Genomic DNA, 24,884 nt, shown 5'->3' with positions numbered 1-24,884 from the left:
ATTTGCACCCGGCCGGACAGGCAGTGCCGCGGACAGCTAAATCTTACTGAGGCAAAAGCTGCCTCCTGAGGTTGAGCCCTGTCAGTGTCACACCGGACAAGATGGCGGCTGCGCGGCTCGTTGGAGTTCTGGCCAGGCTCGGAGGCGCTAACAGGACAGGTACCCGGGGCAGTCCCGTTTGTGTGGGGAAGGGAAGCAGCTGACGTATCGGGTGGGCATTAACTATAAGCAGTTAGTTGGGTGTTATCTGGCACCAACCTGTCTATAGCCTAAAACTCTGCAGCTTCTGTTTAACTTCTACACTCCTCTCCCGGGTTGTCAGGTCTAACTATAAAAAACAGCCAAAGTCGGCTACAAAACCAGCCCCCCAACTCATGGCCCCCCAACTCATGGCCCCCCAACTCATGGCCCCCAAACTCATGGCCCCCAAACTCATGGCCCCCAAACTCATGGCCCCCAAACTCCAGCTGTAGCCCACACATAGAACAATATGTGCAGTGAAATAAAGTCTAAAAAGAAATCTAAAGGCACATCTCCTATACATGAGAATACAAGAGGCATCTGCCAATCAAAAACTGCCTGTAAAGACATTAAATGCACATGAGGAAGTAAATGCAGACACCTAGGGGCAGATTTACTAAAGGGCGAAGTGACTGACGTTAGTGAAAATTCACCAGTGTGACGTCATTTCTCAATTTACTAACGGTCCTCGGCGTAACTTCGCTAGCGAAGGAGATAGGGAGCGAAGTACCGCTAGAGTCTGAACGCCTGGCGAATGGACGTAACTGCGCAAATTCACTAAGATGCGGATTTTACTGAACGTTCCCTCTTGCGCCAGACTTGCCTTCGCCACCTCAGACCAGGCAAAGATTCCTCAAAAAATTGTTGAACATTTTTCTTAGTCCCAAAAAACACTGGCGACTTTTCCTTTTTCAGGGTGATAGGCTGCAAAAGAGCGTACATTTTTTTTTTTTAGGGTACCCGGCTTCCCCCCTACATTTCCTAACATATGGCACATAAACTATACACTGGGCTCATGTGTAGGGCAATATAACAACTTTATTTTATTAAGGTTTCCCAGGCTTGTGTAGTGTATTTGCTGCAATATATATGTCCATTGTACTTTAACTTCCCGCCGTATGCAAATTAGCCAACGCTAGCGCAACTTCGCTTCGCTTGCCGCAGTAATACTAGCGCTACTTCACCAGCATTCAGCACCCTGGACGCAACTTTGGATTTTAGTGAATTAGCGTTGTCCTGGCGAATCTACGCCTGGCGAAGTGTTGTGATGTGAGCAAAGTGGACGCTAGAGCAAATTCGGTGCTTAGTGAATCTACAGAGCAGCACGTTCCCATTACAGTCATTATTCAGAACATTCCTCTCCATCTAAAAACATGGTCAGTTACACTTTTTCTGCACTGCTGAAAACTGCCCCTCCATGGATAATGGCTACAAAACTAGCCCCAAACTAGCCAAGAGGCACTTCAACTGTAGCCCACACATAGCACAATATGTGCAGTGAAATAAAGTCTAAAAAATAAATGAATTTGTCTGAAATTTTGCCTTTTTCAAATTTTCACTGATTTGCAAGTTTTCTATTAGGTAAAATGGGTCAGTAACTACAGAGGGGGGCCAGGAGGTATAGGGGTCCCATAAGGCCTAATACAATTTCAATAAATATTGGTAAAACAGCTCAACCTCTAGACATTTTGGTGGCCTGCAGATTTTTGTCCCAAAATTGTCTGAAATTGAGGAAAGTCACTGGAGAATGTGAGTGCTTAAGAGTGACAGGAATAGGGTTGCCTCCTGTTTGGTTTTGACCCAAAACAGTTGGGTTTTTCTAAGGTTTGTTCAGGTCTCAACTTTGTGTTCGGTTTTCAGCCTTGTGAAACCAGAACAATAATCTGCCAATAAATGAAAACCAATTAAACACCAAGATACTCGCCTTGACATGGCCTAGTTATTATGAGGTGCAGTTAATTTCTTGTCATGAAAGAAACAGAAATAAGGAAATCAATCAAAAATAAGAACTAGTTTTTCTAAATGAGCATTGCTGTATAATCTGTAGTTAAAGGGTTGGTCTTACTCGTCGGACAGAATAGATAGAGGTAGAGTTTCCAGCCGCTTGGGTTTCTAAGTTTGTCAAAGGGCCGTCCATTCAAAACTTTCTGTCCCATTTAAAACATTGTGTGAAAACTGCACAGAAATCCATCCATTTGTATATAAGTGATGTAATAACTCTGACCCAGCATCATAGCTTCACGACATCATAGTGCCTGCCTCTGATGTCATCTTGCCCACCCCAACATCACTGCTCCACCCCCAATGCTATCGGCCCCGCCCCTATTGTTCGGGTTTAGCCACCGGCAAAGGTGACAACCCTAGACAGGAGACTGGGGTACAGAGTCCAAAATGTGGTAACTACCGACTTCTACACAAGTCAGTCCCGTTGCATGCTGGGTATTGTAGTTTTACATTAAACTTGGCAGTCTGCAAATAATTAAACAAAAACGACATTACCCAACATGGATTGGGAGACGCAGGCTTGGCACATTAGGGCAAGAAAAAAATTTCGGCTGGTCTCCAAATTACAAACCAGCCCAGGCTTTAAATTAGTAGCCCAATATGCCTGGAAAACCTCCAACCTGGCAACCCTGCTGTACCCGAGCTGTCACGTGATGCGGCTCATTCTGTGCAACTATATTGTATTTCCCATTGGGGGACAGAGGCTAATGCAGGGGGGCAGGAATCTCTCTGCTGTTGGTAGTGGGGCAGCAGGAGGGGCGGAGAGGAGTGTAGCCGTAGCAACCAGACAGGTACAAGTTCAAAGCCTGCTGAATTGTGCATTTCAACCAAACTACACAACTCTCAGTGGTCAACATCACGTGGGGTCAGGTGTTCCAAATCAATCAGGCAGTGTGTTTATTGGCAGGTCACTCCTAATCCTTTTCTGATTGGCTGCCCACCTGTGTGACCCTAATGATCATCACTGAGTCACTCTTGACTAATTGGTTTAATGACAATCCCCTGATTAATTTACCGTTGTCCCTTCTGCACATGCGCTGGAGACTGATCCCTGGTTAACCCTTAAACATAGAAACATTTTAGAAACCCTTAATTCTAAAGCCCATCTATCTGCTTTAAGGACCTAAGTGGTGATTAATCATTGACTGATTGAGGAGCGGCTGGAATGCGTCTCATTGGTGCAGAACTCAGAGAGGTCACCGTGTCCTTAGAAAACCCCTGTAAAACTTTCCCCAGTGATGCCTCCAGCTATAGAATAGGCCAGACAGTTCCTGCATGATGTTGTTTATACAGGGCTCACGTGTCTAGAGCTTATGCTTTGTATGTACAAAAGGGAACAAATCCAGTGTGACTATTTATATGGAAATGATAATGACTCTGCATTATCCCAATGAGTTTCACAAGCCGTGACCTTGGGGAGTGCCACCTGATGCTGCTTGTCAAACACTTGCCTCAAATACATTTAAATGATTCATTTTGCAATGAAAGTTCACTTTCTCATTTGTATATAAATTGTATTAGTATTTCCCCAGATTATACAAAGTTGCTGTAGCTTTATGTGCATGTATTTATGGATATAGCAGCCCTGTATACAGGTATGGGACCTGTTATCCAGAATGTTCAGGACCTGGGGTTTTCCAGATAAAAAAACTTTCCATAATTTGGATTTTCATACTTTAAAGGGGTTGTTCACCTTTAAATTAACTGTTAGTATGACGCAGAGAGTGATATTAATTTTTTAATATTTGTGGTTTTTGAGTTATTTAGCTTTTTATTCAGCAGCTCTCCAGTTTGCAGTTTCAGCCATCTGGTTGCTAGGGTCCAAATTCCCCTAGCAACCATGCATTGGTTTGATTAAGAGACTGGAATATGAATAGGAAAGGAGCTGAATAGAAAGATGAGTAATAAAAAGTAGCAATAACAATACATTTGTAGCCTTACAGAGCATTTGTTATTTAGATTTGAAAGCTGGAAAGAGTCAGAAGAAAAAGGCAAATAATTAAAAAACTGTACAAAATAAATAATGAAGAGCAAGAAAAGTTGCTAAGAACTGGCCATTCTGTAACATAATAAGTTATCTTAAAGGTGAAGTACAAGTTACGGTTTTATTATTACACAGAAAAAGGAAATTCTTTTTTAAAAATTTTGATTATTTGGATAAAATGGAGTCTATGGGAGACGGGCTTTCTGTAATTTGGAGCTTTCTGGATAACTGATCCCATACCTACCCCAGAATTCCTTTAGAGACACAACTGAGGGCACAGAGACTGCAGTCATTGAATGTTGTGCCCTTTGTCCCGCATACATGGGAAGGTGACCCAGACAGGGGACAAAGCTAAGAATTCAGTCCCTACTGCAGTTGTGATACACAATTAGATACAGAGCAGCAGTCTCATGTGAGACTCGGTACTACTGATGGCAGCTGCAGAGCACAACTATGCACAGTGTGTGTATATATATATATGTGTGTGTGTATATATATATATATATATATATCAGTCTAATTGCTCCTATTATACCAACACTCTCTAGTTAAAGATCCCTCCCTGGGGACATGGATTCATGTGAAGCAAAGAAAGCTGCAACTGGAATAAAAAATACTCTTTATAATGAGAGATAGACACTATTGTATTAGTCAGGGCTTTCCCTTAGAAAAATCAGGGGAGCTCCACGGGCTCATGTCTGTCCCCCCAGTCATCATATAAACATAATTTCTCCACTCTTTATACTTCTATAGCACAGTGCAGTGTATATATGTGATACAAATGCCTGATTGTGTGATTGTACATTGCACATGTGACAGTAGAGAGTTCTCTGCCCTGGGTGAATCCTTGTGAAATGGGAACAGGCTGCAAAGTCCATATATTGCACTAGGGATGCACCGAATCCAGGATTTGGTTTGGGAATTGGCCAGGATTCGGCCTTTTTCAACAGGATTCGGATTCGGCCGAACCAAATTTGCATATGCAAATTAGGGGGGAGGGAAATCACGTGACTTTTTGTCAGAAAACAAGGAAGTAAAAAATTGTTTCCCCTTCCCACCCCTAATTTGCATATGCAAATTAGGATTTGGTTCAGTATTTGGCCGAATCTTTCACAAAGGATTTGGGGTTTCGACCAAATCCAAAATAGTGGATTCGGTGCATCCCTATATTGCACACAACAAACACACAACCTGATTCTACTCAACAACAGTCCATTTGTGGGTTTTCATTCATTAGCTGTGATTAGTAAGTTTACTACTTATTGGCTTTTATAATGTCCAGTTACCCAGATCTCTGTGTGCCATGTTATTCAGTGACTTTCTGTTATTCCCAGACATTGCAATAAGCATTTAGTTTGCTATTGATCCCTGTCACTAACTTCTCCTCTTGTGTTTCTTCCCCAGGTTATTCTTGCAGACATCTCTCCATGTCATCAGCACTACTGAGTGAGTGACCCGAGTCTGTTGTATTTGTGGGCTACAAGTTTGCAAGGGGTATTGTTATACACTGGGGGATACCGTGCCCCTCTCAGTGCATGGGAAATCTGATTTGTGTTAATGTGACTTCTAATCAGTTTAGTCTAATTATGTTGGACCCATGTATTACCTTGTGTGGGAATCGCTGATGATTAGTGCCCTCTAGTGGCAAAATGATCCTTAAAGCGAAACTATCACTAAAATAAAAATTTAATATAAGCTTCCTCATACTGAAATAAGAAACTTTCTAAATACAATCAATTAAAAATGATCTACTGTTTCTGAAATAATCAAGTTTATCTTCACTATTCCTCTCTCAGCATCTGTTTCTCTTCATTCTCTCTTCATGCAGCAGTTGGGTGTCAGATATTCACTGACAGTTACATCCAATATATCTTATAGGGGGGCTCCTTTTGCCTAGAAGATGTATTAGAGCTCACTCTATTAAACTCACCAGACATCATGTCTCTCTACATGCAGGATTTGTGCAAAAGGCAGTTATTTTGTTTGTACTGGAATCAGTTATTTGAATGAGCTCTAATACATCTGCTAGGAAAGGAACCCCCCATATAAGATATATTGGATCTAACTGTCGGTGAATATCTGACACCCAACTGCTGCATGAAGAGAGAATGAAGAGAAACAGATGCTGCGAGAGGAATAGTGAAGATAAACTTGATTATTTCAGAAACATTGCAGAATTTTTAATTGATTGTATTAAGAAAGTTTCTTATTTTAATACAATGAAGCTTATTACATTTTCATTTTCGCTATAGTTCCCCTTTAAATAATACTTTCAAGGAAAGCCCTTTAAACCATTTTTTTTCTTCTCTTTACTCAGCTACTTTACTTTATCTCCCTACAAATCAGAAACTTTTTTTGTTTGAGCCCCCACTTTATTTCCCATCATTTCTCATCATTTAGACCTTCTACAAAGCATAATGTAGGTTATAGATGCATAAAATGTTATGAGTTGTGATTTGTAGGACAACTAAACCATGTGGCAAAGGCAGCTATTTAATTTCCTGTTACAGCCTAATTACTGTATATACTCGAGTATAAGCCAAGTTTTTCAGCCCCCAAAATATGCTGAAAAACTCTATCTGGGCTTATACTCGGGTCAAGCGCAAAAAACGATCGCCAGCGTCTAAGAATAGTCACCGGCGTCCAAAAACGAGACGCCGGCACCTCCAATGGGAGCAGAAACCCTCAATTTTTTGATTGAAACTTACCAGAAGCTGCTGCATTTCTCACCCTAGGCTTATACTCGAGTCAATAAGCTTTCCCAGTTTTTGGAGGTAAAATTAGGTACCTCGGCTTATATCTCTCTTAAAGGAGAATTCAACAAAAAAACCTTCCCACCCCACGTAAACCCCCCCTCCCTCCTCCTCCCCCCAGTCTAACTGCCCCCCCCCCCCCCCGGGAAATGCCCCATACTTTACACTTTATTCTTATGCTCAGATTCTGGCATCAGAGTTCCTTGCAGCCATCTTTGTTCTTCATGTCTTCCGGCGACTCTGCAAATTCCGTCCATTTCGAACTTTTGCACCAGCAGCTATGCTTCCGTTCATACTGAATGCATGCAAATGTTCTTACCTTTCAATAATCTTCTCTAGGCTAACTCTCCACATGTTTCTCTTTTTTCTCCAGCAAGAACCCATGTAAACTATGAGATCAAAGATGATGTTGCTGTTGTTCGATTTAACTCCCCCAATTCCAAGGTAACAAGTGCTTAGTTTACCCTTTAGCATCTTAACAGTGTGTTTAGTTATTGATATATGTCATTGTTTTATACATATAATACACGTATTTCTGCTTTCCCCTTTCCCCCTCTTTAATCCCAAATTGCCAAGTAATATGAGCAAAGTTTTCCATAAACGACATGCGCCTTCATCTTCTCACCCCTCCAAAAATGAGTTCTGGAAACAGCAGACATGAAATATACAATTACACTGCAGTGTGAAGCCTGTGACCTAGTAATATACATAGTGGTACATGTTTAGGCTAGCATTATTATAGTGTGACCTTTCATCTCACCAGCCCTGTCTCTTCCACTACTGACATCCCCAATATCACTTTATTAGTGGGGGCTTTCTCAACCTTCTAAAGTTTATTACGATCAGTACCCCATATTTTATCAGTTCCTCAATTTTGAACATTTCCCTTCCCTTGCTTTCTTCTTGCAAGAGTCACTCTCCAAAGCTTTTACCTTTGCCCAGTGTAGCCATTATCTTTCAATTAACTTTTTGTATTCTGAGACAATTTGCAATTGGTTGTCATTTTTCATTATTTGTGTTTTTTAGCTTTTTATTCAGCAGCTCTCCCGTTTGCAATTTCAGCCATCTGGTTGCTAGGGTCCAAATTACCTTAGCAACCGTGCATTGATTTGAATAAGAGACTGGAATATGAATAGGAGAGGCCAAAATAGAAAGACGACTAATAAAAAGTAGCAATAACAATACATTTTTAGCCTTAGAGTATTTGTTTTTTTTTAGGTTGGGTCAATGAGCCCATTTGAAAGCTGGAAGGCAAATAATTAAAAAACTATACAAAAGACCAATTGAAAAGTTGCTTAGAATTAGCCATATCATACTAAAAGGCAACAGAGAGGTGCGACTGACTTGAACCCAGTTAGAATCCAATGTCTTAAACCAATATACCTGAATTTGATTTGTAACCCTAGTAGTAGGCACACACAACACTGCTGATCACTTTCCTCTAATAATCATGAGTAACACAATGAGTAACACCAGACCAGATATTATACACTAAACAACATGGCATCTTCCTGGCAATTAGTAGCAGGGTGCCATGCCTTGCATCGCATTGCTGTCGGGATGAAACAACCCTTTGTTAATTACATCTAAGAAAGAGCATTGGTACTAAGTTTTACATTATTTGGGCTACAGAGTTGCTCTCTAGATGAATTCTCTCCTCCTTTATGTGTGTGTAGGTGAACACACTGTCCAAGCAGCTGCAGGGAGAATTCAGCGACGTTATGAATGAAATCTGGGCCAACGATGCCGTCCAAAGTGCTGTCCTGATCTCTTCCAAACCAGGCTGCTTCATTGCTGGGGCTGATATCAAGTAGGTCTGATAATCACTTTGCTTTGTCTGGTTATACACAACTGCTGCAGTAATAACTTGAGGATGAAGTTCATCTTGCAGGGTTCAGGTTACTATAAGAATAGAGTTGGCAAACAGCCCAAAAAGGGTTGTGACTAACACGCAGTCCCAGAACAAGGGAGATTTTTGTAGACTTTTAACGTATAAGTAAAACTATTAAAGGAATTGTTCAGTGTTAAAATAAAAACGGTGTAAATAGATAGGTTGTGCAAAATAAAAAATGTATCTAATATAGTTAGTTAGGCAAAAATGTAATGTATAAAGGCTGGAGTGAGTGGATGTGTAACATAATAGCCAGAACACTACTTCCTGCTTTTCAGCTCTCTTGCTTTCCACTGATTGGTTACCAGGCAGTAACCAATCAGAGACTTAAGGCTGATCACATGGGACACAACTTTTTCTTTTGAATCTGAGCTGAATGCTGAGGATCAATTACAAACTCACTGGACAGTTATGTCCCATGTGGCCCCCCTTATAGTCACTGACTAACTCAGAGTTAGAGAGCTGAAAAGCAGGAAGTAGTGTTCTGGCTATTATGTTACACATCCACTCACTCCAGCCTTTATACATTACATTTTTGGCTGACTTACTATATTAGAAACATGTTTTATTTTGCACAGCCTATTTATTTAACCAGTTTTTATTTTTACTCTGAACAATTCCTTTAAAATAAGTTAATGTTATTCTAAGCACTTTTGCAATGTAAATTCATTATTTGTTTTTTTTAATTGTACGATATTAAAGGATACATGCACCGTTAACATGAATGAATTTTGTTACAACAAATAATGAATGTACATTGCAAAAGTGCTTAGAATAGCCCCCTCATCAATTTTAAAATTCACTTGTTATAAAGGTTTACTTATCCTTTAACACATTTAAAAAAAATCTTATGTCTGGCCTCAGATTTAGGTACCTTAGCATTAGATTTATAATAATGAGGGCTCCGATCCCTGAGCCTTTTCAAAGTTGACTAATATATAACCTTTAAGTGAAATAGATTTATTTTTCTACTGTAACAGCATGATTGAGGCCTGTAAGTCCATTCGGGAAGTCACACAGTTGTCCCAGGAAGGGCAGAAGATGTTTGCAAAGCTGGAGAAGTCCTCCAAACCCATAGTTGCCGCCATCAATGGTTCCTGCCTGGGAGGTGGACTAGAGGTCAGTATTCTTTCTCTGTTTCTTTTTGCAGGCTAAACACTACTTTTAATCTAGCGTAAAGCAACTTTTGTAGATTTTGTAGAACTTCACTTCCTAAAATCCGTACGTTGTTAGTTCATTTCAGGGAGAGATGATATTTTGTGTGGGTTTTATTTATTTATTTTTTTAAACATCTTTGACTTCTGAAGGTTGGCTGTTAATAAAGGTCATATGATAAGCAATCTGAATACCAAGTAGGGCTGTTGCCTGCATTCTTTCTTTTCTCTCATATAAGTATTAAATTATCGGAATACTAGTTACACTTCCCTATTTGTAATGGAGTTATTGCCCAGTGTTATAGCTCCTGTTGTGACAAAACTGTGCACAATCTGTAGGTGTGATGATCTCTGACCTGTATTAATGTCATTTACAACAGGTGGCCATTGCGTGTCAGTACAGAGTGGCAACAAAGGACAAGAAGACCGTTCTGGGGACCCCAGAGGTTTTACTTGGGCTGCTGCCGGGGGCAGGAGGAACGCAGAGGCTGCCCAGGATGGTGAGTGACTCGAGTCAAACTCTAATAATTATAAGGCAGCTCCCAAGTGGTGCTTGTTTTAGGCTCACTATAGAGTTATATGTGTGATAGTTTTCTAGCCTTTCTGTTCCTGTTTAATCTATCCAGTCATGTGCAAGTAATGATCAATTAGCTCTCCCCATGATATGTTAGTTTTAGTCAATATCAAATACTGGAATCTGGGCTATTATTGAGAATACTGACCCACCAATCGGTGTTGCCAAATCAGCCAGTGACGTGTTATTAAAGGGATTGTTCACCTTTGAGTTAACTGTTAGTATGATGTAGAACTGGAGTTTTCTGGATAACGGATCTTTCATTCCTTTAAATCTACTGGAAAATCATGTAACCATTAAATAAACCCAATAGGCTGTTTAGGCTTCCAATAAGGATTACAAAGGAGTACAAGCTACTGTTTTATTATTACACTGAAAAAGGAAATCATTTTGAATAATTTGGATTATTTGGATAAAATGCAGTCTATGGGAGACGGCCTTTCCGTAATTCGGAGCTTTAACGGGGATAACGGGGTTCTGGATAGCGGATCCTACACCTGTATATGAATTGGAGAGGCCTGAATAGAAAGAGTAATAAAAATAATAGCAATAACAATACATTTGTAGCCTTGCAGAAAATTTGTTTTTTGGATGGGGTCAGTGACCCCCATTTGAAAGCTGAAAAGAATCGGAAGGACGAGGGAAATAATTCAAAAACCATAAAATAGAAAAATTGAAGACCAATTGAAAAGTTGCTTAGTAGCCATTCTATAATATATTAAAAAGGAACTTAAAGGTGAACCTCCATTTTAATGTAAGGGGTTTAGAATAGACCAGGTCAGGGCAAATTTCTGAACAGACCCATAGGAGTTGTGGCTCTGATATTAATCAGTGGTGCTGATCTTGCTTTTCTCCAGGTTGGACTTCCCACAGCTTTTGACATGATGTTGACTGGAAGAAACATTCGAGCTGACAGAGCCAAGAGGATGGGCTTGGTGGATCAGCTTGTGGATCCTCTTGGTGAGTTCCAATGTAACTTTATATTTATCCTGTGGTATCACTCAATCGAATGCAGAACACACCCACGTATGAGAAGCACCTAACAACCCTTACACTTACTCATCATTGGTATAGGATGTGTTATCCGGAAACCCGTTATCCAGGAAGCTCCGAATTATGGAAAGGCCATCTCCCATAGACTCCATTTTATCCAAATATTTAAAAATGATTTGCTTTCTGTTTAAAATAAGCTATTTATCCCAACTAAGCTATAATTAATCCTTATTGGGATTAAAGCCTATTTAATGTTTATATGATTTTCTAGCAGACTTAAAGGGGTGCTTCACCTTTAAGATAACTTTTGGTATGTTATAGAATGGCCAGTTCTTAGCAACTTTTCAATTGGTCTTCATTATTTATTTTATACAGTTTTTTTTTTTTTAATGATTTGCCTTCTTCTTCTGACTTTCCAGCTTTCAAATCTAAATAACAAATGCTCTGTAAGCAAATTTATTGTTATTGCTACTTTTTATTACTCCTTTTTATTACTCCTCTATCCTCTTTCTATTCAGGCCTCTCCTATTCATATTCACACCATATTCATATTCCAGTCTCTTGTTCAAATCAATGCATGGTTGCTAGGGTAATTTGGGCCCTAGCAACCAGATGGCTGAAATTACAAACTGGAGAGCTGCTGAATAAAAAGCTAAATAAGTCAAAAACCACAAATAATAAAAAATGAAAACCAATTGCAAATTGTCTCGGAATATCCCTCTCTACATCATACTAAAAGTTCATTTGAAGGTGAAGTATGAAGATCCAAATTATGGAAAGTTCTGTTATCCGGAAAAGCCCGGGTCCTGAGCATTCTGGATAAAAGCTCCCGTACCAGAATACAGGGCTGCTATATACATATATATTTGCATTACATGCACATAAAGCTACAGCAACTTTGTATAATCGTTGAATAATAACCAGCCTATTGGGTTTATTTAATGTTTAGATGATTTTCCAGTAGATTTAAGGTAGGAAGATCCAAATTACGGAAAGATCTGTTATCCTGAAAACCCCAGGTTCTGAGCATTCTGGATAACCGGTCCTGTACCTGTACAATAAATGTTACATGGTATAACTGAAGGCAGAGGACACCTGTAGATCTATAGGCACTTCCTGTTGTAATACTGTAAAGTGGCGACTATTTTATGTACAACAGCACATATGTTTAGACTCCCAGCCAGTTGCCCAGTCTTTGGTAACACAGATCATTTGGTGACACCGTTGGGTAAATTAAGGAATTCACTCTGTTCTTGTTTTACCAACATCTGCTGCAGCATTATTATTTGTTATTGCCATGATATTGTAATACTTATGTTATAAATATGCTAAACAGGACCAGGCCTGAAAAGTCCAGAGGAGAGAACTATCGAGTACCTGGAAGAAGTAGCCGTGGACACTGCCAGAGGAATTGCCAGGAAGAAGATCTCCTTGAAGAAAGAGAAGGGTCTGATACAGAGTAAGTATGAGCATTGGGTGCAGCTCCCCTTCCATTTCTCTCCTGCCTCTCACATTTACATTAGGCAATGATATGTTCATGCAGTAACTATCACTAGCCATGCAAGAAGGGTAATCTGTGGAGCAATTACAGACCATTATGTGATCGTATATGAATTCAGTCAGTCTACCGGGGAAGGCAATCTGGTGTACAAATGTGTCACTGGCAAAAGTACAGAACAGGAAACTACAGGGGTCACATTTTAATCCCAGTTTATTGCAAATCTGCTATTTTGCTGTGCAAGTGCCTTGCAAATTCTAAATTTATTTCAGCTGTTAGATAAGGCCAGATGTGGCGTTTTTACATTGCGTTTTTTAAAAAGCTCCGTCGGGCGTAAATATGCATAAACTGTACTGAGCTTTACTCCAAATGTTGTTGCGCCATTTTTATGTCGTTTGAAAGGCAAATTCATAAAAGTGTCTTTAAACTGTCTTTCCGTTCACTTTTGTGAATTCCCCCCTATACTGTATGTATAACTACTGTATACACTCTTGTGTACAGAAGCTGTCTAATTTAAAAAGAGGGAACACTTCTTTCAAACCGGAAAAAAAACATTTAAGAAATCCACTGTAGCATCAGGCATGCATGATACAGACATTTTCTCTTCTCAAAAGCTTCCATTTATCAGCTTATCAACCTGGTGCTTTCTAATTGGCCTATTGTTTGGGAGTAGAACTGAAAGTACTGCTGGTCATTCAGCCAGAGTCCATTCAGTAAGCGAAGTGCAGCTCGAATGATGCAGGATCATTTTTTCTTTTTTGTTTCAGAGATCACAGACTATGTTATGTCCGTGCCGTTTGTCCGGCAACAAATATACAACACCGTGGAGAAAAAAGTGCAAAAACAGACAAAGGGGCTTTACCCTGCACCCCTCAAGATTATTGAGGTACTGTGCAAGCGGAGTGTTTGTGCGTTATTCTGCAGGTGGCTTCTATAAATGAGAGCTAGAGTATATGGAGCATCAAAGGAGAACTAAAACTTAAATGTTACACTTCTTGTTTTGTCCTTCTGTACCAGCCCAAGGCCACCGCTGCCCTTTAGTAGCATTCCCCTGTAGCTCCCCATAATCTTTCTGCTGAATCACTGCTCTTGGTTCAGTGCACGTGCCCTTAGCTGCTGTCTGTTACTTGAGCTGACGGACTCCCAATGTAACGTGTATATATACAATACAAGACTGATTCGTAATTAATTCACATTACATGGCAGCTCAGAAATTAGTGCATTTAGTATTGATTAATAATAAGCCCTGTAGCATCAGCTTTTAAGGCAGATGTGACCTCACTTTCCTCTTAATGTTTTGAAGATTTCCCACTACCTTTAAAGGAGAAGGAAAGCTACGGAGGCATTTTCACCAATAGATTAGCTGCAATAGTGCAAGCTAGAATGCTATATTTATTCTGTAGAATGTTTTACCATACCTGAGTAAAAAGCTTTAGAAACTCTGTTTAGGAGCTGCAGTATTAACATGGTGTGACATCACTTCCTGCCTGAGTCTCTCCCTGCTCTGGGCTCAGATTACAGTAGATAACGGAGGGGTGGGGGGAGAGGAACAAACTGAGCATGCTCACGCCCAGGGCAATGAGGTTTAAGCTGAAGGCAGGAAGTCTGATACAGAAGCCCATGAGTACACAATAGAAGGAAAGAAATGTGCTGTTTCTTTTAACAGGGGACTCAGAGCAACACTACTTTGGGAGTTTACTGGTATATTTTGATGGACCTTTCTGATAAAGCTTATTTAGTTTTAACCTTTCCTTCTCCTTTAAGCCTTGCTTCACGGCAGTCGCCCAGAGTACACTGAGCATGTGCAGTGCTGCTCTAAAAAAAAAAAAAATGCCCTAATAAGAACCAAAATGTGAGTTGCTGAAAAGTAATTTGAAGGAATGAATCATTACTCTCATAGGATGGCTGATACTGTAGGGTTAGTATATAAAATACAGCATTTCTAGCCATAGTTGTCCTTTATAAATGCCTCCCCAAGTCTTTTGTGTTTGCTTTTCAGTTTTCCATTGTCTGTAGGTCAACATTGTGCCCATATAATATTTTTCTTTTTCTCCCCCAGGTGGTAAAGACTGGGCTGGATCAGGGGCAGGAGGCGGGGTATCTTGCTGAGGCACAGGTATGTTTAACAAGAGACTATTCAGCTAATCTGTTTAATTTCCATCATTTTGCAGAGCATTTTGAATCTGAACTATAATTTCCTTTCACATAAACCTTATTTTATGAATCCTGCAGAAATTCGGTGAGCTTGGGATGACCCCAGAGTCTAAAGCACTAATCGGGCTGTACCACGGACAGGTTCTGTGTAAGAAGAACAAGTTTGGTGCTCCAGAAAGACCAGTACAGTAAGTTCTGATGATAATGGACATTTGCATGATTGAGGGGGTGGCTTTGTGACCATTATTTAGGCCTGGGCCATTCAAAAGTGTTTTCAGATCCCGGCACATACTATCCAAAATAGCAAGCGGTTGAGACATCTGTATATATTGTAATGTAATATTTTCTGTTTCCAATCTTCTCAGGACATTGGCTATACTTGGGGCTGGACTTATGGGAGCTGGCATTGCTCAGGTCTCTGTGGATAAAGGTTTAAAGACCATTCTAAAGGACACGACAGTGGAGGGCTTGGGAAGAGGCCAGCAACAAGTCTATAAGGGGTATGATTTAAAAAGTGTTCTATGTTGGTGGGAAAAGCAAATCATGTACAGAAAATGAAATCTACGGGTTTTTTTTTTAGTTTTTTTTTAAAATTCGGTTAGTTTATTAAGAAAATAAAAGCAAGCAGTTTACAATGAAAAGTCAAAATAAATAAAAACAATGTATTACATGTTACATGTCTTAGTAAAAAAAAAAAAAAAAAAAGCATTGCACATATCAAACAGTTCGTCACAAGTACATAGAGTTGCCACCCGGCCGGTATTTTACCGGCCTAGCCGGTAAAACACCTGCCAAGGCCGGGGCCGGTATTACAAATTTGTAGTACGCTTTAAAAAAAGCCCCTGGCCTGTCCCCAATTCGCAAAGATCTTACCTTTTTCCAGCGCCGTGGACATCTCTGCGATGTTGCTCCGCCCCTTTTGTGGCACACCATGTAGCCCCGCCCTTTTTCCTGTCACGGACCGCCCCCTTTTGGTGCCCGCCCCCACTGGCCGATATTATTTTTAAGTAAAGGTGGCAACCCTACAAGTACATAATGTTATGACATTATTGGGGTCTCCCTTAAACTGCTAGAGGTTGTCTTGGGTGTTGGGGGTAGATGTCGGTCCAGGGTCCCCAAATTTTATGGAATTTGGTGGGGACACCCCTTTTTAAATACATTAAATACTCAGTGTTGCAGGTATCCTGCATTATCGCTTTCCAGGTAGCGAAAGTAGGAGGAGTCGCTGCTCTCCAGTTCTGGGTGATTAATCTCTTAGTTAGCAATAGTGCCCCAAGGAGGAAAAGTGACTGATATTGATTCAACTTCAGGTCTTGTATTATGGCCAAGATACATGTTTTAGGTGTTCTGGCAATTGCCACCTGAAGCACCTCATGTAAGGTATCTAGTACTTCCCTCCAGTATAAAGTCAGCTTAGTGCAGCTCCACAACATATGAACAAATGAAATCTAAGTTTAGTTCTATTTTATTAAACCAGCTGCAGAGAGCACAGCCAAACTTGCTCCCACAGATCCTGTATTTGACTGTCGTATCACTGAATCCCTGCCAGTTATTGGTGGCGCCAGTCTAGATTCCCAAATGTAGGACATCCCATGGCGATTCCAAGGCAGAACCAGTCTGATGATTATTCTGCAAGTGGAAATAGAAACATTCCATTGTTTTCCGCAGACTTAATGACAAGGTGAAGAAGAAGAGCGTGACTTCCTTTGAGCGAGACAGCATTGTCAGCAATATGACGGGGCAGCTGGATTATAAGGGATTCGAGACGGCCGATATGGTGATCGAGGCCGTGTTTGAGGATATCCGCATTAAACACAAAGTTTTGCAGGAGGTGGAAGCTGTGAGTATCTGTCGTTCTATAGTGGGGAGAATCCTTCACGCTCAATATTCTCAAGTAGCACATCTCACACCAGACTTGTTGCAAATGCTTAATACAGGCACATTTATCAGCCAGTGGGATCCATTCTCAAGTCTGATGTGCAGACTTTCTGTCAGTTTCTTACTGTCTGGCCCCATTGATAAGAAGTTAATGGAAGGTGCATTGATGACCATTGACCTCTTTTCTTGTGAATTCCTTCACTGTATGAGTCTCTCTCGACTCCTGTTTACACCGTTTTGTGTAATTGGCACCTTTTATTTTCTTGCTTCCTCCGGCATGCCTGTACTCCCGGCCATAATGCAGTTCTAAAAGATTATTCCTTAGTCCTTAAAGGGATACTGTCATGGGAAAAAAAAATTTTTTCAAAATGAATCAGTTAATAGTGCTGCTCCAGCAGAATTCTGCACTGAAATCCATTTCTCAAAAGAGCAAACAGATTTTTTTTATATTCAGTTTTGAATTCTGACATGGGGCTAGACATATTGTCAATTTCCCAGCTGCCCCTGGTCATGTGACTTGTGCCTGCACTTTAGGAGAGAAATGCTTTCTGGCAGGCTGTTGTTTTTCCTTCTCAATGCAACTGAATGTGTCTCAGTGGGACATGGGATGGGGGGGGGGGAGGGAGGGGGTGATATCACTCCACCTTGCAGTGTAGCAGTAAAGAGTGATTGATGTTTATCAGAGCACAAGTCACATGACTTGGGGCAGCTGGGAAATTGACAATATGTCTAGCTCCATGTCAGAATTCAAAATTGAATATAAAAAAATCTGTTTGCTCTTTTGAGAAATGGATTTCAGTGCAGAATTCTGCTGGAGCAGCACTATTGACTGATTCATTTTGAAAAAAATGTTTTTTTCCCATGACAGTATCCCTTTAAATATCTCTCTTTATTCATAGCTTCCTTATATTCCTACGTCATATTCCTATTACAGTGTATTCGGAGACAGTGCCCTTCGTGCAAGAGCACAAACTAGTATGTTTTGCCTCTAACCAGATCTACAAACCAGCCAAGCCCAGTAAAGACCAGATAACTGAGCCACAGGGCTAGCAATCAAATCATGTGTGCAGCCACTGCCATAACTTGTTAGATACTGGCATCTCTGTTACATTAATGGGGTGTGTTAGCTGGCAGAACTTTGACTCAAGAGCAGGCAGTTTCTGTGGGATTGCACAATAGAAACGCCCCCTAATTGGCTAAATGCCCCATGTACAGGGAATTAGTAGGGTATATATATATATATATATATATATATATATATATATGTATATGTATATGTATGTATGTATGTGTATATATGTTACAATCTGAACTGATTGACAGAAGCTATTGTGATTATTTAATATCATCTTTTTATCCCTCAGATCTATAAAAAAGTCTCTGTTTTCTGCAGGTTGTCCCCCCACACTGTATATTTGCCAGTAACACATCAGCCCTCCCCATCTCTCAGATAGCGGCAGGCAGTAAAAGGCCAGAGAAGGTGAGTACAAAGTGCTGTTATTGGATGGAGCAGGGTATCCAGTCGTTTGTTACTGGGGTTTCTCATTCTCTAGCCATAAACCCAGTGGTTCTCTGTTCCTCTCAGAGCAGTGTAACTAAACAAGGGGCTGTACTTGTGCCGGACCCTCATGTACCGGACCTGTGTTTGTATTTTCATTTCCCTTATATGTTCTCTGTGTGTGTAGGTGATAGGAATGCACTATTTCTCCCCTGTGGATAAGATGCAGCTGTTGGAAATAATCACTACAGATAAAACCTCTAAGGACACCACTGCTTCTGCTGTAGCCGTCGGCCTCAAACAGGGCAAGGTCATCATTGTGGTGAAGGTCAGTCACTAGTGAAGAGTCATATAAACCTCAACTAAATGACCATAGGCAGCTCCTTGGGGCCCTTGATTATATACATTTTTTTTATAACTTCCCTATAATGAATATGGCATTTGGACAAAAGATGTTAAATAGTTATTTTCTTTTATTATTATTATTATTATTATTATTATTATTATTATTATTATTGCTTCAAACAAGGCATAAGGGTCATGAATAATTTGCTGTTTGTGGGTTAATAGGACGGACCAGGATTCTACACTACTCGCTGCCTGGGCCCCATGATGGCTGAAGTTGTCCGTGTCCTGCAGGTAATGGAACATGAAAACTTTCTCTCTCTTTCTCTTTCATTCTTTCTTTCATTTTTTCTTTCTTTTTCTTTCATTTTTTCTTTCTTTCTTTTTCTTTCTTTCTTTTTTCTTTCTTTCTTTTTTCTTTCTTTCTTTTTTTCTTTTTCTTTCTTTCTTTCTTTTTTTCTCTTTCTTTCTTTCTTTCTTTTTTTCTTTTTCTTTCTTTCTTTCTTTTTTTCTCTTTCTCTCTTTCTTTCTTTTTCTTTCTTTTTCTTTCTTTCTCTCTTTCTTTTTCTTTTTCTTTTTCTTTTTTCTTTCTTTCTTTCTCTCTTTCTTTTTCTTTTTCTTTTTCTTTTTCTTTTCTTTTTTCTTTCTTTTCTTTCTTTTTCTTTTTTTCTCTTTCTTTCTCTCTCTCTCTCTCTCTCTCTCTCTCTCTCTCTCTCTCTCTCTCTCTTTCTTTCTTTCTTTTCTTTCTTCTTTCTTTTTCTCTCTCTCTATTTCTTTCTTTTTCTTACTTTTTCTCTCTCTTTCTACTTTCTTTCTTTCTCTTTCTTACTTTTTCTCTCTCTTTCTTACTTTTTCTCTCTCTTTCTTTCTTTTTCTCTTTCTTTCTTTTTCTTTCTTTTTCTTTCTCTTTCTCTTTCTTTTTTTCTTTCTTTCTTTCTTTTTTCTTTTTCTCTTTCTTTCTTTCTCTCTTTCTTTCTTTCTTTCTTTCTCTCTCTCTCTCTCTCTCTTTCTTTCTTTCTCTCTTTCTTTCTCTCTTTCTTTCTTTCTTTCTCTTTCTCTTTCTCTTTCTCTTTCTTTCTCTTTCTTTCTTTCTTTCTTCTTTTCTCTTTCTCTTTCTCTTTCTTTCTTTCTCTTTCTCTTTCTTTTTCTCTTTCTCTTTCTTTTTCTCTTTCTCTTTCTTTTTCTCTTTCTCTTTCTTTTTCTCTTTCTCTTTCTTTTTCTCTTTCTCTTTCTTTTTCTCTTTCTCTTTCTTTCTTTCTTTCTTTCTTTCTTTTTCTCTTTCTCTTTCTTTCTTTTTCTTTCTCTTTCTTTTTCTTTCTCTTTCTTTCTTTCTTTTTCTTACTTTTTCTCTTTCTTTTTTTCTTTCTTTCTTTCTTTCTTTCCTTCTTTCTATCTTATTCACCTTTACACCGCTTCATATCAAATGTTCGACACTATAACTTTTGTCTTTGTGTAAATTCATAGGAAGGGGTGGATCCCAAGAAGCTGGACGCCCTCTCTACCGGCTTTGGTTTCCCAGTAGGGGCTTCTACTCTTGCTGATGAGGTGGGCATTGATGTGGCAGCTCACGTGGCTGAGGATCTTGGCAAAGCTTTTGGGGAGAGGTTTGGAGGCGGAAACATTGAGCTCTTGAAAGCCATGGTGGCTAAAGGATTCTTGGGTATGTACTAAATAATATTTAAACAGAGAGTTTACAAATGTGTCCTTCAAATCTACAGGCTGGATTTAGGGGAATGTGTTTAGTTAATATTTAGCAGCAGAGTTTAGAGCTTAATAAAATAAAACTCACCCACAATCTATTCATTCCTATGGGATTTTTAGAACCATGTTTATTAAATGGGGAGTTCTAACTTTAACCCACTGGTAAATACAATTCAAAAAATCCAATGAATGAATAGAACATGGGTGAGTTTTTTTTATTTATTAAGCTCTAAACTCACATTCTGATAAATCTGCCCCTTAATCTTTATTCCTATTTAAAAAATGCTGTTACTGGATCTTGTTGTGATTGTAGTTTTAGTCCTATTTGTGTGTGACAGTTTTCTTGCAGACCCCCCCCCCCTCTTACAGCTCTTACAGGCTGCTGGAGCTGAACATCAAAACTCTCCCTGTCTTATTGGGGGCCACTCATGGCTCATTGTAAATACTGGTACAGGTATGGGATCCATTATCCAGAAAGCTTTAAATTACAGAATGGCCGTCTCCTGCAGACTACATTTTCTTCAAATCCAAATTTTTAAAAACATTATTTCCCTTTTCTGTGTAATAATAAAACAGTCGCTTGTACTTGATCAGTACACGTAATAACTTTACTAGGCAGCATATTTTAGAAGCTATTCGTGGGTCTTAATTCATTATGAGAATCCTTGTGTGTGTCTTGGACCAGCCAAATACTCTCACCGTGTATCTTTTCACCAGACTTGCTTCCATGTATGATTAACCCTTTGTCCTCTGTCTGTTCTCTCTCTGTCCTACAGGGCGGAAATCTGGCAAAGGCTTTTATATTTATCAGCAGGGAGTGAAGAGTCGGCCAATAAACTCTGGTACTGAGGAAATACTGGAGAAGTTCAAGCTACAGGCCAAGCCTGAAGTGTATGTTACTTGTCTCTCTCTTATGCCATCTTGTATATTTATATAAATGGGCATCCGTACCACTGAGTCTGCTGAATTATGAATATAACAGTACAGTGTCTCTCTGTACAGACTATGAGCAAACTTAGGGGACTGTTCCTGCTGAATTGTGCTTCGTACAGGGAATACCTATGCTGCCATAGTTTTATGGGATCTCTCTGTACAGACTATGAGCAAACTTAGGGGACTGTTCCTGCTGAATTGTGCTTAGTACAGGGGAATACCTATGCTGCCATCGTTTTATGGGATCTCTCTGTACAGACTATGAGCAAACTTAGGGGACTGTTCCTGCTGAATTGTGCTTAGTACAGGGAATACCTATGCTGCCATAGTTTTATGGGATCTCTCTGTACAGACTATGAGCAAACTTAGGGGACTGTTCCTGCTGAATTGTGCTTAGTACAGGGGAATACCTATGCTGCCATAGTTTTATGGGATCTCTCTGTACAGACTATGAACAAACTTAGGGGGCTGTTCCTGCTGAATTGTGCTTAGTACAGGGGAATACCTATGCTGCCATCGTTTTATGGGATCTCTCTGTACAGACTATGAACAAACTTAGGGGGCTGTTCCTGCTGAATTGTGCTTAGTACAGGGGATACCTATGCTGCCATAGTTTTATGGGATCTCTCTGTACAAACTTAGGGGACTGTTCCTGCTGAATTGTGCTTAGTACAGGGAATACCTATGCTGCCATAGTTTTATGGGATCTCTCTGTACAGACTATGAGCAAACTTAGGGACTGTTCCTGCTGGATTGTGCTTAGTACAGGGAATACCTATACTGCCATAGTTTTATGGGATCTCTCTGTACAGACTATGAGCAAACTTAGGGGCTGTTCCTGCTGAATTGTGCTTAGTACAGGGGAATACCTATGCTGCCATAGTTTTATGGAATCTCTCTGTACAGACTATGAGCAAATTTAGGGACTGTTCCTGCTGAATTGTGCTTAGTACAGGGAATACCTATGCTGCCATAGTTTTATGGGATCTCTCTGTACAGACTATGAGCAAACTTAGGGGACTGTACCTGCTGAATTGTGCTTAGTACAGGGAATACCTATGCTGCCATAGTTTTATGGGATCTCTCTGTACAGACTATGAGCAAATTTAGGGACTGTTCCTGCTGAATTGTGCTTAGTACAGGGAATACCTATGCTGCCATAGTTTTATGGGATCTCTCTGTACAGACTATGAACAAACTTAGGGAGCATTTCATTACTAGATATTTTTGTCTGGCCATGTCCCCACTGACATCAGATCTGGCTACTAGGACATAGTTGTTGCTACTTTATTGGATGGGGATTGTAAGAAGCAGAGTAATCTATGGGAGGAGATAGTAAGGAATCATGTGATTCAGTTGGTTGTGATGTCATTATGTAGTTCCTCAGATGAAGACATCCAGATGCGCCTGGTCAGTCGCTTTGTGAATGAGGCAGTGATGTGTCTGCAGGAGGGAATCCTCGCTAACCCAGTAGAAGGAGATATTGGGGCTGTGTTTGGCCTTGGTTTCCCCCCGTGTCTGGGAGGTAAGTTTTCCTTTCTTTCAGCATAGAACCTGTAAGTATTCACTGGGGAAATGGATTGCTGGGAATGTATAAGGGGTTTTCTACTCAGGGGAGCAACTGACACCAGCAACAGATTCTCTGCTCTGAAAAACTAGGGTTGTACTGAATCCAGGATTGTGTTTGGGATTGGCCTTTTTAGCAGGATTCGGTCGAATCTGAATCCTAATTTGCATATGTAAGTTATGTATGGGAAGGGAAATCGCGTGACTTTTCGTCAAAAAACAAGAATTAAAAAACATTTCCCCACGGTTTCCTTTCCCGCCGCTAATATGCATATTCAAATAAGGATTTGGTTCAGTATTCAGCTGAATCTTTCACGAAGGAGTCAGGGATTCGGCCGAATCCCAAATCATGGATTTGGTGCATCCCTATGTAAAACAGAGGTTCAATAGGCGCCTTGAATCATTCACATACACAGTATTTTAGTAGTAACATGTTCTTCATAGTACAGCCAATGATATTTTGCACAGAACGTGTCTGTTAGGCAAGCAATATGGCAGCTCATATGTACAGAGATAACCAAACACTGAAATATAGCGATTATTTATCTGTAATGTTCCGTTTGTTCAAATACATGAAATCTGCCATATTGTTACTGATTAGTCTCAAGTGAATCAGTGGCCTCCTTGCCAAACTAATATAGTGGAAGAATGTTTATTTATCATTATCTAGTAATTACATATCACAGACGTAGGGAATGTAATCATTTCTACAGGTAACTGATCAGTGTAATGATCCCCGGCCCTACATAGGATAAATAGGATATTAATGTGACAGACTCTGTATTATCTCACACAGGTCCATTCAGATACGCCGACGCGTTTGGAGCGAAGCACATAGTAGAGAAGATGAGGAAGTATGAGAGTGTATATGGCAGTCAGTTTACTCCGTGCCAGTTACTGATTGATCATGCCAACGACTCCAGCAAGAAGTTCCACCACTAAACGACTGAGTGGGAAGAGCAGTGAGTAATGGAACTCAATGTCCCTGGAGAGGGTTAAGTTGTGCTGCACTAACCAGAGAATCCTGTCCCTAATCCTCATGAGAGATTGGAGCCATACGTGCCTTACATTTAATGCCACTCAAATAAGCTTTTCTGTATGGCTGATACTTGCACTTGTATTTATAATATGCGCCAGTACCGGGGAGCTCCGGAATGTCCCAGTTTGCTGGCAGTGAAGCCATTCCATTGCAACTTGATCAATAAAATGTCGTTTTCAACAACTTTCTTGTGTTTCTTTCTAAATACACTGTGTTTGTCAGCATTACCTTTGTTTAAATAGCTCCTCCCCCTCCTTACATGCTAAATGCAATAAGAAAATACATGTCTCTGTCGTCTTAGGGGGATACAGGGAACGATGGGGTAAAGCTCCAACCTCCAGGAGGCAGGATACTTGATTGTAATTTAAATGAGCGTGTCAGGTCAGGCTTAACCCCTCGAATTCAATTTTTCAAGCGTCCTGCTACTAGGAGGATGGACACCCGTCTTCTAGATGGAATCTATGGTTAGCCAAGGGCTGACACCAGGAGCCACACCTTAAAGCAGGAATACCGGTCTTAGTATGGTTAACCCCCGACAAGGCGAATCCCACCGGGGCCAATCTCTAGACATTGGGCTACACCGACCACCCAGACGCTCCCTGGCCTTGCTCTAGTACAGACGGTCTGGCCGGTGTGGGGGTAAGTGACGTGCACCCTTATCTTAGACTGTGTTTCTTGGGCTCCTTTGCTCGCAGTCTCCATGCCATGTCCCTTCCCCCCGCCTCCTTCAACGCTGCTCTGCCCCATTACAGACCTCAGACACCATGGCCCAACGGGAGATGAACCTCTTTCGACTTCACCTGCGGAATGAGCGCAACTTTGCGCATTCCGGCAGGCTACTGTTCGTTCCCTCTCGGAGCATGCGGTTTGGAGCACAGATGCGTTCCTCAGGACTTTG

General features: G+C 40.3%; 1 protein-coding gene across 1 annotated transcript; it reads left to right on the top strand.

Moving 5' to 3' along the window:
* Positions 1 to 5: 5 nt before the first annotated feature.
* On the top strand, positions 6 to 24,169 carry hadha.L (hydroxyacyl-CoA dehydrogenase trifunctional multienzyme complex subunit alpha L homeolog). Its single transcript, XM_018264143.2, has 20 exons — positions 6 to 159; positions 5,414 to 5,455; positions 7,136 to 7,206; positions 8,439 to 8,572; positions 9,634 to 9,772; positions 10,188 to 10,307; positions 11,239 to 11,341; positions 12,711 to 12,833; positions 13,640 to 13,758; positions 14,932 to 14,988; positions 15,105 to 15,214; positions 15,392 to 15,526; positions 16,695 to 16,866; positions 18,298 to 18,384; positions 18,590 to 18,730; positions 18,973 to 19,041; positions 20,212 to 20,407; positions 21,225 to 21,339; positions 22,761 to 22,906; positions 23,744 to 24,169. The coding sequence occupies exons 1-20, from the start codon at positions 102 to 104 to the stop codon at positions 23,887 to 23,889; spliced, it is 2,283 nt and encodes a 760-aa protein (XP_018119632.1). The 5' UTR covers positions 6 to 101; the 3' UTR covers positions 23,890 to 24,169.
* Positions 24,170 to 24,884: the final 715 nt, after the last annotated feature.

Source organism: Xenopus laevis, chromosome 5L (genome assembly GCF_017654675.1).
Source record: "Xenopus laevis strain J_2021 chromosome 5L, Xenopus_laevis_v10.1, whole genome shotgun sequence".
Classification (NCBI taxonomy): Eukaryota; Metazoa; Chordata; class Amphibia; order Anura; family Pipidae; genus Xenopus; species Xenopus laevis.
Note: the sequence above shows the minus strand (reverse complement) of the source record. Positions and strands in the feature narration are given on the sequence as shown.